Source organism: Sturnira hondurensis, unplaced genomic scaffold (genome assembly GCF_014824575.4).
Source record: "Sturnira hondurensis isolate 20B ecotype Veracruz unplaced genomic scaffold, ASM1482457v3 Scaffold0023357, whole genome shotgun sequence".
Classification (NCBI taxonomy): domain Eukaryota; kingdom Metazoa; phylum Chordata; class Mammalia; order Chiroptera; family Phyllostomidae; genus Sturnira; species Sturnira hondurensis.
Window position 1 is genome coordinate 3,632,962 of NW_028095988.1, and position 13,887 is coordinate 3,646,848.

A 13,887-nucleotide genomic window follows, 5' to 3' on the forward strand; every position below is an offset into this window, starting at 1 on the left:
AGGTTCAAAAGTCTCTCTTCGTTGTTTTGAACTCTTGTTTCTTCATTCTGTTCTGGTTGGATGTTTTTTTCTTCCTTTCGTTCCAAACCGTTGATTTGAATCCTGGTTTCCTTCCTGTCACTGTTGGTTCCCTGAATATTTTGCTTGATTTCATTTTGGGTATTTTTCACTTGTTTTTTCATTTTTCAACCAACCTCAATCAGATCTGTGAACATTTTTATTACCAGGGCTTTCAATTCTCCATCAGGTAAGTTGGTTATCTCCTCCTGGCTTAGCTCTCTTTTCCAGGTTTTGATGTGTTCTTTCATTTTGGCCCTATTTCTTTGTTTGGGGCCCCTGATAAGTTGGTGGACTGTGGGGGTGGGGCCAGAGAGGGAACAATGCAGCTCACCTGCTCATCTCTAGCCCACTTTTCAATGAACTCTCAGGTGAGACCGGGAGTTTCTCCCACTGTGGCAACTGCTGTAGTCCACAGCCATCTCTGAGTCTTGGTTTCCCCTTAAGTTGGCCCCTCACTGCAGGCAGCCCCACCCCCACGCTCTGCCACCTCACTGCAGTTTCTCTCCATCTGCCGCCTGACTGATAAGGCGTATCAGTCAGATTGTTCTGTCTGACTGTTTCTTTAATTCTCTGGTGGTTGGAGTTCCATGCAGTTTGATTTTCTGGCACTTCTACTTGCTTATTGATTTTAGATTGGTTGTTATCCTCTGTTTGGTTGTGTGAGGAAGTGAACGGTTTCTACCTACACCTCAGTCTTGGCCAGAACTCCTCTCAATAAAATGAATTTATTCTTCATGTCCTTGCTCAGCTCTGGTTTTGGGGAGTAGGGATGAAGGTCTCATTATCTGTAACTACTTCAGGCAGGCTAGGTTTGTAGAGCTATCCCTGCCTGTGGGTCCAGGTGTGGGTCATTAAAGAGAAGAGGGTGGAATTGGACAGCCCATAAAGCAAGAGCTGTGGCTGGTGGCCTTTTGTGGAGAATCTTCCAGAGCCTGGATGCTCTGTTGAATAAGGGATATGAGATATGTGAGGAGATGGCCTCAAAATAAGAATAAAGAAAAAGGCTGCTATAGGTCCCAGGAGGGGAGTTAGTGAGGAAAGCCAACACCAGATATCGAACTTAAAATCCCAGAAAGGGAGAGGCAGAGTAGGTGAATTTTGTATGGCTCACACTACATCCGTCGTTCTCAATGATTCCAAGTCAAGAGCTGAAAGAAAAAAATGAAACATTAGCTTGGAAGAAAACTAAGAAAACTGGGATTCAATCAGTTTGTGGGTGACAACTGGGCCTTGGTATTTCCATTGAAACACAATTTCTCTCTATAAAATCACCCTCATTTTATTAAAGAGACTGTATATAAATTTAGTTTTTAATATGACCTGATTATTTGCATGAACACAATAAGAACAGCAATTAATTACATTGGCTTTTTCATTTCTGCTTTGCTGAAATTTTTACAGGGAACATTCAGATTGAATTTTAGTCAGTCTTTCAGGGAAAAGAAGCCAAGCCACACATTTGCCATCTGGCTTTGTCTGAAATACCTATTAGTTTGAGCAGATTCCTCGAGTTCTTGAGGTTCCTTCTTTGCCATCTTTCAGGAAAGCAACCTAGGCTCCTTACCTGGAAGGACTTCCGTGAACCACGTGACCAAGTAAGGTACCAGACCATTTCTCAATGGGCTCTTATTGGCTTCAAAAGTGTATCTTAATTTTTTTAAAGTATGGTTTATTTTTGATTATGCTATTACACTTGTCCCATTTTTTCCTCCCCTTTATCCACCCCCACCCTGTACCACCCCTTCCACCAGCATTCCACCTTCTTAGTTCATGTCCATGGGTCATACATGTAGTTCTTTGGCATCTTGTCTTTCATGAATCTGAATACTTCTTTCCAGCCCCTTTTTGCCTGTACAGTTTCTTTTGAGAAATCATCCGATAATCTTATGGGAACTCCTTTGTAGGTGACTGTCCCCTTTTCTCTTGCAGCTTTTAAGATTCTCTCTTTATCTTTAATCTTGGGTAACTTGATGATGTGCCTTGTTGTGTTCCTCTTTGAGTCCAACTTGTTTGGGACTCTGAGCTCCCTGGATTTCCTGGAAGTCTATTTCCTTTGCCAGATTGGAGATGTTCTCCTTCATTATGTTTTCAAATAAGCTTTAAATTTCTTGCTCTTCCTCTTCTCCTTCTGGTACCCCTATGATTCAGATGTTGGAACATTTGAAGTTGTCCTGGAGGTTCCTAATCCTGTCCTCATTTTATTGAATTCTTGTTTCTTCTGTTCTGATTGACTGTTTATTTCTTCCTCTTGGTCTAAACCATTGATTTGAGTCCTTCCCATCACTGTTGGTTCCCTGTGCATTTTCCTTTATTTCACTTTTCATAGCCTTCATATTTTCCTCTATTTTGCGACCACACTCAACCAATTCTGTGAATATCCTGATTACCAGTGTTTTGAACTATGAGTCTGATAGATTGGCTATCTCTTCGTTGCTGAGTTGTATTTTTTTCTGGAGCTTTGATCTGTTCTTTCATTTGGGCCATTTTTCTTTTTGTCTCCGCGCGCCTGTTATAGTAAGGGTTGGAGGCTTAGGTCTAACTGCATTGTGAGACTGTATGTGGGGGAGGGGTCTGAGAGGGAACAATGCAGTTTATTCAGCTCTCTGCCAGCTTTCAGTCACTTCTGCTGCTACCCACAAGCAAATTGGGCCCTTTTGGTGCTGATTCCCAGGTGGGTGGTTTTGTGTACATTCTGGGACTCTGTGGGTCTCTCCAACAAACTGTCCTGTGAGGCTGTGAGTTTCTCCCACTGCCTCAACCCACAGAGGTTTTTTCAGTCAAGAGGTTTTAAGGCTTTATTTCCCCATACTGGAATCCCGGGTTGCACAGTCTATCTCACTTCCCAGTTGTTCCTCCCAGTTTATCTGCACGCAAATGTGGGACTGCCCAGTCTGCCAGCTGCTGCCTCGCCTGCCCCCCGTTCTCTAGCCACCACCTTGCCATGAGTCCTCCCCACCCGACTGCCCATTCTGCCCCTCCTACCAGTCTGGATGGATGTTTTTTCCTTAATTCCTTGGTTGTTAGACTTCTGTACAGTTCAATTTTCTGTCAGTTCTGGTTGTTTTTGTTTTAAAATTTGTTGTTATCTTTCTTTTGGTTGTGCAAGGACACACAGTGTATCTACCTACACCTCCATCTTGGCCGGAAGTTGGATCTGTTCTTTTATTTGGGCCATATTTCTTTGTCTCAGCTCATCTATTATGTTGTAAAGGGCAGAGCCTTAGGTATTCACCAGGGTGGGGCAACCCACACGTCTGAGTTTTGGTGCTGTGTATAGGGGCAGGGGTTAGAGAGGGAACAATGCCACTTGCTCAGCTCTCAGTTGGCTTTCAGTCACTTCCCCCACTACCTCCAAGCACATTGAGCCCTTCTGGTGCTGATTCCTGGGTGGGTGGGTTTGTATATGTTTTAGGTCCCTGTGGGTCTCTCCAACGAACTCTCCTTTGTTACTGGGAGCTTTTCCTGCTGCCACAACCCTACAGGTTTTTACAGTTGAAGGTTTGAGGCTTTATTTTCTTCTGCTGGAATCCTGGGTTGTATCCTCTGCTGGAATCCTGGGTTGTATGGTCTGTCTTGCTCCCCAGCTGTTCCTCCCAGTTTATCCTCACACAAATGTGGGACCGCCCAATTTTCCAGCTGCTGCCTTGTCACGTGTTCTCTCCATACCTCCTACCAGTCTGAATGAATGTTTCTTCCTTACCTCCTTGGTTGTCAGACTTCCATACAATTTGATCTCCTGGCAATTCTGGTTGGTTTTTGTTTTTAAATTTGTTGTTGTTCTTCTTTTGCTTGTGCGAGGAGGCACAGACTATCTACCTACACCTCTATCTTGGCCGGAAGTCATCAATCTTAATTCCTTAAGGTTTTCTGGTGACATCCAGAGTCCAGGCATGACTCTTTTGATTATGACACTCCAGACAAAGACTTGGTTAATAAAGGCACATTTGGAAACTGGTGCTATTATAAAGAGAACAGATTCTTATTGGGTTTATGCAAACAACCACATTGCCATGAAAAATAATACTTATTAAGAGTTACCAAATTCTGGAGGGATTTACATAGGGAGAAAAATATAAATGTTTCAATATTGGTTTTGAGGATATAATTTACAAATTGTTCTGGGGGAAAAGGTTTTCTTACATCTGGAAAACAAAAATATTTAAAATTAGCAATATTTTGAACAAGGTCATATGAATAACAGTTACCTTTAGTTCATTTAGTCGCATATAACCAATATTGTTTGTCTTATTTGCCAGTATGTCCATGAATTTAGTTATTCCAAGCATTCTATAAATCTTTATTTACTTCAAAGATATGACCTACTTAGATACCTGTAATTTAGAGTAAGTTAGAGTCCTTTTCATGAACCTGTTTAAACATACATTTGCAAATTCAAGAGTAAAACAGTGACTATTTATAAATGACCAAATTTAAAATGACATAGTTGTAGATTTGATTAAAGTGCAGTTGATAAAGAACTTTGCTTTTCTGTAAAGCATAATATTTCAGGATAAAAATTTCTTGATAATTAACATTTTGCTTATGATATAAAAGGATAATATAAAGCTTATGTTTTTAGACTTAGCATACAGTCTTTTTTAAAAAATATATTTTATTGATTATGTCATTACAATTGTCCCATTTCCCCCACTTCATTCCCTTCCAAGACACCCCCTCCCCCACCTTTCCCCCCTTTTAGTTTATGTCCATGTGTCATAAGTTCTTTAGATTCTATATTTCCCATACTATTCCTGTCTATTTTCTACCTACCGTCTATGCTCCTTAGTTTCTGTACCTTCTCCCCCATTCTCCTCCTCCCACTCCCCTGTTGCTAACCCTCCATGTGATCTCCATTTCTATGTTTCCGCTCCTGATCTAGCTGTCCTCTTAGTTTGCTTTTGTTTTAGGTGTGGTTGTTAATAACTGTGAGTTTGCTGTCCTTTCACTGTTCATCTTTTTTATCTTCTTTTTCTTAGATAAGTCCCTTTAACATTTCCTATAGTTAGGGCTTGGTGATGATGAACTCCTTGAACTTGACCTTATCTGAGAAGCACTTTATCTGCCCTTCCATTCTAAATGAAAGCTTTGCTGGATAGAGCAATCTTGGATGTAGGTCTTTGGATTTCATGATGTTGAATATTTCTGTCTAGCCCCTTCTTGCCTGTAAGGGCTCTTTTGAGAAATCCGCTGACAGTCTGATGGGAACTCCTTTGTAGGTGACTGTCCCCTTATCTCTTGCTGCTTCTGGGATTCTGTCCTTTATTTTAATCTTGGCTAATGTAATTATGATGTGCCTTGGTGTGTTCCTTCTTGGGTACAACTTCCTTGGGACTCTCTGAGCTTCCTAGATTTCCTGGAAGTCTGTTTCCTTTGCCAGACTGGCGAAGTTCTCCTTTATTATTTGTTCAAATAAAGTTTCCTCTTGTTGCTGTTCCTCTTCCCCTTCTGGTACCCCTATAATTCAGATGTTGGAGTGTTTAAAGATGTCCTGGAGGTTTCTAAGCCTCTCCTCATTTTTTTTAATTCTTGTAACTTCACTTTTTCCTGTTTGGTCATTTCTTCCTTCCTTTTGGTCCACCTCCTTGGTTTGACTCCCAGTTTCCTTTCCATCACTATTGGTTTCCTGTGCATTTCCCTTTATTTCAATTAGTTTAGCCTTCATTTGTTCCTCTAATTTGTGACTAAAATCAGCCAGTTCTGTGAGCATCCTGATGACCAGTGTTTTGAACTGTGCATCTGAGAGGTTGGCTATCTCTTGGTCACTTAGGAGTATTGGCTCTGGGGCTTTGAAAGGTTCTTCTTCTTGAGCCATAATGTTTTGGTCTGTTTGCGCCTGTTAGGTATGAGGGGCAGAGCCTTAGGTGTTCACCAGGGCAGGGCGATCCAGTTGCTGGGTTGTGACACTGTATGTGGGGGTGGAGTCAGAAAGGGGCAATGGTGTTTTTTTCTGCTCTCTCTCAGACCTCAGTCCCCTCTGCTGCTTCCCGCAAGCAAATTGGGCCCTTCTGGTGCTGGTTCCCGGCTGTGTGGGCTTGTGCACCCTCCAGGACCCTGTGGGTCTCTCCAACGAGCTCTCTGTGAGCCTGGGAGCCTTTCCCGGCACCTCGATCCCCAAAAGTTTTTCCAATTGGTACTTTTAGGTTTTATTTCCCAGCGCTGGGGCCCTGGGTCACATGGTCGATCTCACTGCTCCCTCCTTTGCCTGGTTTATCTGAGTGTGAATGTGTGACCTCAGTCAGCCAACCGCCTTGAGTCCCCACTGGGTCTGCCCATTGCCACCCCACACCTGGGATCTGCCAACTGCCGCCTGCACGCCTGGGTCGGTCTGGCAGCTTTTTTCTGTGCAACCCCGCTCCGCCAGCTGCTGACTGTGCCCCTCCGACTGTTCTGGCTGAATGGTTCGTTGTTGTCGGACTTTCATACAGTTCAATTTTCTGTCTGTTTTGCTTGCGTTTTTGTTACTAAATCTTTGTTGTCTTTAAACTTGGTTGTGCGAGGAGGCACAGTGTTTCCACCTCCACCTCCGTCTTGGCTGGAAGTCCAACGTACAGTCTTAATAAAGACCAGTATTAGAAAGGCACGAGAGATAAAGGCAGGAGGAGCCAGATGATCTGATCCAAGTGCCTAGATTTGATGCTGCGCTTACAGGAGGCTGAGGCTGGATCGACTGCAGCCATGGTGGGGAGGCAGGAATGGAGTCCTCATATTTTTCTTAATATTAGGACCATATAGCTCCTCCTTTCCTTAACCCCTGTTCTTTGATTTATTCCTCTTTCTATGTGTCAATATCTCCAGATTTCCCTTAATAACAGCAGATTCTGCTTTTCAAGGAAAGGAATGTTCCCAGTTTCCATCTAGTCCTACTGCCTGAGCTAACCAGAATGTTACTGTGTTCATATGTGTTTTGGCGTTAGGCATGTTTGCTCCAACACAAAGGACAGAAGGTATCTCCACATCAGACATCATCACCCGAATTGTCCGGGACTATGATGTGTATGCCAGACGGAACCTACAGAGGGGCTACACGGCAAAGGAGCTCAATGTCAGCTTTATCAATGTGAGTTCCAACTTCATCCGAGAGTTCCCTGGCCCTATAAAGACATACCATTACCGATTCCTTCATCTGAGCTGAACTTGCTTTTCAGTCTGCTATAATTATCTCCTGCAAAAGCTCAATGAGTCATCTTTGCAGATAACACTATTCTAGGCTCTTTACAAATAGAATGAAACAGCCCTGGCTGGTGTAGCTCAGTGGATTGAGTGCAGGCCTATGAACCACAAGATCACAGTTCAATTCCCAGTCAGGGCACATGCCTGGGTTGCAGGCCAGTGTCCAGCAGGGGACTCACGAGAGGCAACCATACATTGATATTTCTCTCCTTCTCTCCTTCCCTTCCCCTTTAAAGACAAATAAATAAAATCTTAAAAAAAAAAGAATGAAACAGAGGCATTTTCTGTCTTTATGGTCTGGTATCATCACATTGATAAAAATACAGCTAATTAAATAAATAAGAATGTGTAACTTACAAAGTAAAATATATATATTAAATACAATTAAAATAGTGGGTCTTAGCCTTTTTGTTTTTTGATTTGATGGTCTTTTGAAAATCTGTTGAAAGCTGTGGATCCCCTGCCTGTGTGGATAGCAACACACATTTTGCATGCAGTCTCTAAGGACCTGAAGACCTAAGTTTTAAACTTTGATTTATGAAAGCCAGTTTTTCTTTAGGTAAATATTGCCCTTTAGAGACAAACTGCTATATATTTTATATATAAATTATACCTGTATAAAGTTTATTGAAAAAGAAACTGCTAACTATATCTTCTGCATTAGTCGTTTCCCATGCTTCCTTATCTGTACCTCACTGTGAATTATGAATGGGTGAAACGGTTTCGTCTGAGTATGATTTATCTGTGCAGATAAACCCTAGCTATTGTTAACTGCCTACTACATAACTTTTTTTTATCTATTTTCAGGTGTTTAAAATTTTTTTAAAGATTTTATTTATTTTTTAGAGAGGGGAAGGGAGGGAGAAAGAGAGGGAGAGAAATATCAATGTGTGGTTGCCTCTCACATACCCTCACTGGGGACCTGGCCCACAACCCAGGCTTGTGCCCTGGCTTGGAATCGAACCAGTGAGTGACCCTTTGGTTCACAGCCAGCGCCCAATCCACTGAGTTATGCCAACCAGGACAGGTTTTTAGAATTTTTTAAACAGTTCCTTACTCCTTTGTGATTGGGAAATTATGAGAATACTTTTCATTTGACTAAAGACTCCCCTCCCCGCCTCCCATCCCCAGAGAAGTCCCATCATTTTCTCTTATCTTTAGGGAAGCTGGTAGGACCAAGCATATCATCTTTATTTTGTGAAAGAGCAAACAGACCTCCAAATACTAAAAATAACTCTTTTAAAAATCATAGAATAAGCTAGTGATAGAGGAGAAAAATCCAATCCAATAAATGAAATAAATAAAAGGTCTACTACTTCCACTTTCATCCTGTTATAATCGACTTATTCTTGGCAATATTTTGTGCAGTGGTCTTGTTGCTCCCTTCCCATCTCTGTCTAGAACAGGGTTTGGATTATGTTTGGCATGTTTATGTTCTAAGTTCATATTTTTTCTTTAAAAGTTTGACTTCGTTTGCTTACATATATGTTACCAGGCCTACCCTATGTATTTAGATTAGTCAGGGTTTCCAAGATGTTAAAATTATCATACTTCTATATAAGATGGCCATCCAGAGCATCTCTTCTCTGTTATTATGCTAGAGAAGTTTGGGCTAGATTAAGCAAAGTAAAGACTAAAAAATAAAAAGTGTTAATAGAGCCCTGGCTGGTGTGGCTCAGTAGATTGAGTGTCGACCTGGGAACCAAAGCGTCACCAGTTTGATTCCCAGTCCGGGCACATGCCTGTGTTGCAGGGCAGGTCCCCAGTAGGGGGCGTGTGAGAAGCAACCACACACTGACGTTTTTCTCCCTCTCAAAAAATAAATAAATGAGATCTTAAGAAAAAAGTGTGAATAGAGTACTGAACCATGTTTCTTTGCCCCATTTGGTATGAAAGGTCTGGGTAGGTATTACTTCTCAAAACAATTCTTTCTTTATACCTAGGAGAAAAAATACCACTTGCAGGAACGGGTTGACAAAGTAAAGAAGAAAGTGAAAGATGTGGAAGAAAAGTCAAAAGAATTTGTTCAGAAGGTAGAGGAAAAAAGCATTGATCTCATTCAGAAATGGGAAGAGAAATCCCGAGAATTCATTGGAAATTTCCTGGAAATGTTTGGCCCAGAAGGAGCACTGGTATGTTCTTTCCTACTGGATAATTTAGGGAATTCTCATGCTGTGGAAAGAATGATAGCATCCTTGGCCAGAAAGGGACATGGGCATTCAGAAGGTATCTAATCTGTTCCCTTTAGTGGGCAGAACTATATTTCAACTGTTCCCAAAATCTTCTTTGAAATCTTTCCAGAAAGAGGTTACATATTCTCTTAAATAATTTTGCCAGCTCTCTATCAATGTCCAAATCAGGTGACAAGAGAGTAGCCCTGCCCACTTGTACACTATAGTTTTAGACAGAGGAAAGGAAAGAACAGTAAAAAGAAGGTTACACTCCACCACAAACAGCTTCTTCTATATGGCTGGATGAGGTGGGAATTCTGTCCTTCAGGAGTAGCAAGTTCTCAAGCCAGATAGAGGAGGGGTGTGTATATAGCCATTCAGCAGGTGAGCCCCATTCGGAAGGACCTGACTGTGAGGGTGTTTGGATACGAGAATCGATTATTCAGGGAAAATATGAATTCCTTTGTCAGAGAACTCTGAAACGCAGAGAGGTACCCTTTTGTGTGAATTAGTTCCTTTGTTCTTGGCCTGGAGCCTGGACTATAAGCCAAGTAGGCCTTCAGGAATTCCCTTGACATAGAAGTAGGATCAGGTGTCTGGAGAACAGGTAGGAAGCTTTAGATAAGTCACATAACGTAGACCACTTCAGGGAGAAAATTACTTAGAATTATAGATAGCTATGTCCCTCGTCTGGCTTACTTGCATAAGGCACTTGTGATAATTTGAAGTCTCGGGCATGCCAGCAGTGATTTAGTAGGATCCATAGGTTGTTTCTAACTCTCCTTTGGTCTCCACAGAAACATATGCTGAAAGAAGGGAAAGGCCGGATGCTGCAGGCCATCAGTCCAAAGCAGAGCCCCAGCAGCAGCCCTACTCGTGAACGCTCCCCCTCGCCCTCTTTCCGGTGGCCCTTCTCTGGCAAGACTTCCCCCCCTTCCTCCCCAGCAAACCTCTCCAGGCACAAGGCTGCAGCCTATGATATCAGTGAGGATGAAGAAGACTAATTTTTCATCCCTCCTTTCCTTTCCCCTCCCCGTGTCCCATCACCTTCAGAAGCTCTCTGTTGGATTCCAAATTGTGGTCCCAACAATAAACCTAAAGACAGTTGCAAAGGAAAGACAACTGGGGCAAGAGGACCTCAGATGGGGGGAGCAAACAGCCCACCCTCCAAGAGACATCACCCACCCACACCGAGAAGGAGGCTTGACTACACCTTAGAAGCCTGTTCTACATCCATGTACCCTTCCCACGGACTTAGCTTTACTGTTTATGTTCATGTGATCTTGACAGGGAAATTGTCATTTTATTAATTTTTTAAAACATCAGTCTTTCAACTACAATTAATAGAACTAATTCTTTTGCCCCTGAGGAGTGGGCAGAAGGAAGTGGTATAATACCCAGAAGCCTTTTCTTCCTGATACACTATAGGGTTTGCCTTCTGTTCTGAGGCAAATTGGCCAAGTCCTTCAAGCAGTGGCCATGCTGATGAGTGACTGTGGGGCAGGCGGGGGGTGAGGGATATAGTTTTAGTTTCTTTAATAGAAAATACTAAAAGCCGGGTAATAGTCACAAATCCCCTAACGGTGTTGCTGGCACATACGCCGCAGTGGCTGTGAGAAGGCGGAGAGCGAAGCCTAACTTCTTACTCCCTGAGGAGTTTCTTGATGGACCCAGTGGGGTCTCTGAAGACACTGATGGCATCAGCTATGGCTTTTCTGTCGTGTTCATCTTCCCAGAAAATTCTGTTGCTTGGTTATTTGGGAGCTCTTGTCGATCTCTTTTCTGTAATCTACTGTTAAAGGAAGGAACACTTTCAGGTTTACTGTGATTGCAGAGGGGAGTGGGGCAATACTTAATCCTACACAAAATCATTTCAGATTCCTTTCCCCCTGGAGCAAGTCCCTGGTCCTGCTGCTCCTATTTCTGTGCTCATTACCTAGCTTTTTACAAAGGGTGCTTTGTCAATGTCTGCAATTTCAACACGACCTGTTAATCCACGTTGCTCACATCATATTGAACATTTAGAGAGATTTGCATGGAGCATAGATGCAAAAGCATAAAGGAACATCCACCGTCCTATCTTGACCTCTGCCCCTCTTAAGAATGTTCTTGACTGGAACCAGTGCTCCACAGGGTTTGTTTTCCTCTGAGAGTGGCAGCTGTCAGGGGCGTCTTTCCCTCCACCGACCCTCCCCGCAAAGCCACAGAGAAGGGTTCCCATTACAAGGATAGGCAAGCTCTCTCCCTCCCTTCCACATGTGCCTGGGGTTATGGCCTCACCTCTCCTGTTAGGTTCCCTGGGGGGGATGCATCAATTAAATTTCACATCAGAGAACGCTGAAGCTTAGCGCTTGCTGTTGGGCTTGAGCTCATTTTAAACCTCCAGTATCCTACAGCTACATGACTTAGCAGATCATTGTCCACCAGTAACCCTGTAGCTGGGTTTAGGGGAAGACTGCTTCTGTCCAGGCCCCACCCTGTCACTCATAAATACCCCTTGTGGGGGTGGAGTTTTAGTGTTTTCAGCTGAGAAAACCACATTTTATCTTGCCCATGCTAGGGCTGTGAGTATCTCATAATCATCCCCCTTAACACTTCCTGGTAAAACCTGCCTGCCTGCACACTGGACTACCTAGGTTCTCAAAACCTAGGGTCACCCAGAGGCAGAGCATGGCAGAGTAGAGGGACGCAGAGGGGAACCTCTTGTCCTCATGACCTGTGAAAACTGCATTTCTATCTCCTCATGAAGTGCTACTTTTACTGTCAAATCTGGTTTACATGAGCTTTGGCTTGGCATTATTTTTTTTGAAACAGGTGAAGTTGACGTTTGCCTACATTGCCCAGCTTCATATGATCAGGTTTTAACTTTTCTGCTTTAATCTTCCTTCTTTGGGAATTTTGCCTGTTTCTTTCTTATTCTGCCTGGTACAGAAAGGCAGTGAAGTCACCTCTGAAGCCCACCTACTCGTTCCCTCCAGGTACACACGATGCTGTATATTTTGAAAGGGAGATGCCCAGAAGGTGGTTTTCCTCCCTGTAGTCACTCCTCTCAAGGATATTGTCTGGGTCTCCCAGCTTTGGGCCCTCCTCCTCTGCTCTGTCAATGGGCGGCTTTTGGCATGCCTGGCCCTTGGAGTGTGACCTCTAGGCTGAAACCTCTGTGAGACTCCTAGTGCCGGCACACATTCTTGGACAACTCCTTTGCCCCTTTTGGTTGGTGAGCCTGTACAGCCTCAGTCTCTTAACACTAGTATATTCCAGTAATTTTGACTGAAAGCAAACATTTTTATGGCACGCCATGTTAGATACTATGGGATAAATGCGATCCTAGGTGATGGATAAGGATGGGTGGATGGAGGAAGCTGTTGGTGTGATGCATTGTTTGATCACTTGTGCCGAATTAAATGGGGTTAGTGGTTTGCATACCACAGCCATACCTGTGACTTACAAAGCTAATGTAATGTGTGAGGTTGTGGAGCCGTTTCTCTGAATGCCACACACAAAACTGTCGGCCTAAATAGGCCAAATGTGGCAGAGATGGTAGATATTCAAATTCTGGTTGGCCCCCGAGTCTCTGAGTTGGCCCCACTGTGCAAGATGGAAGGAGAGTGGAGAAGGAAGCCCTGTCACTGGTGCCACGGAGGGGCCATTTCAGCAGTTCCCTTAAGGTGAGGTGAGATGAGCAGGAAGTTTGATTTTTTCTTATACTAGGCTCCGTAGCACTGAAAAGTAGAGGTTGAAACTTTAGAAGAATAGAAATGGATTATTGTACTGCTTTCATTTGTACTGCTACAGCTGCTTCTGATGGCTTCAGTCAAAGACCATTATTTTACTGAGACTTGGGTAAAAAGGTTGGGCGTGAGGAGGTGAAAATCCTGAAGAGGAGAAAATATGTGAGTGAGGGCAGAACTTTTGACCTTTTCTGATCACTGATAACTTTGGGGGCAGCACCTGAGTTACATCTTTGAAATTTTCCTTGTGGCCGCACGGCTGGCTGGGCGGTCTCTGGGCACCCACACTCCCTCTGCAGCAGAGCTCCGCAGCGCTTGGTTACGCTTTCTGCATTAGTCTGATTTGTGGGGAACTTGTGATTTTCCTGGAGCTTATTGCCTAATCCTGTTCCAGATCTCATATTTAAAATCTTTCCAAATCAATTATACTTTGCTGATTTTCTTTAATTCCCTAAAAGCCATAGCTTCTACATTTTCTGTCAGTGTATACTCTTACCAGAAGTTGAACCAATACATGCAGGGGGAAAAAACTCCCTTAACAATATTTTTAACTGATGGTATTTTTTAAGCTTACCAACATAAGTATTTTTGAAGGTTATATATTTTCAAATCATACAATGATTATTCTTGTTTTTTCTTGTAGAATAGATTGTCGTGGGGTAAAGAGTGGTCGGTCCCTAACTTCTATTTATCCAAATAAGTAGAGCATGTTCTCAGGATTATACTATTAAATGCTAATTTTCTTTAAAAGAAGA

General features: G+C 42.9%; 1 protein-coding gene across 4 annotated transcripts in view; it reads left to right on the forward strand.

Moving 5' to 3' along the window:
- PCYT1A (phosphate cytidylyltransferase 1A, choline) overlaps positions 1–13,652 on the forward strand; it is a 58,232-nt gene extending 44,580 nt beyond the window's left edge. For all 4 annotated transcript variants that reach the window (XM_037037687.1, XM_037037686.1, XM_037037688.1 and 1 more), the window contains 3 exons: positions 6,975–7,117; positions 9,174–9,362; positions 10,199–13,652. In XM_037037687.1, the coding sequence (XP_036893582.1) occupies positions 6,975–7,117; positions 9,174–9,362; positions 10,199–10,405 (539 nt within the window). In that variant the 3' untranslated portion in view covers positions 10,406–13,652. The remainder of the gene's footprint in view (positions 1–6,974; positions 7,118–9,173; positions 9,363–10,198) is intronic.
- Positions 13,653–13,887: the final 235 nt, after the last annotated feature.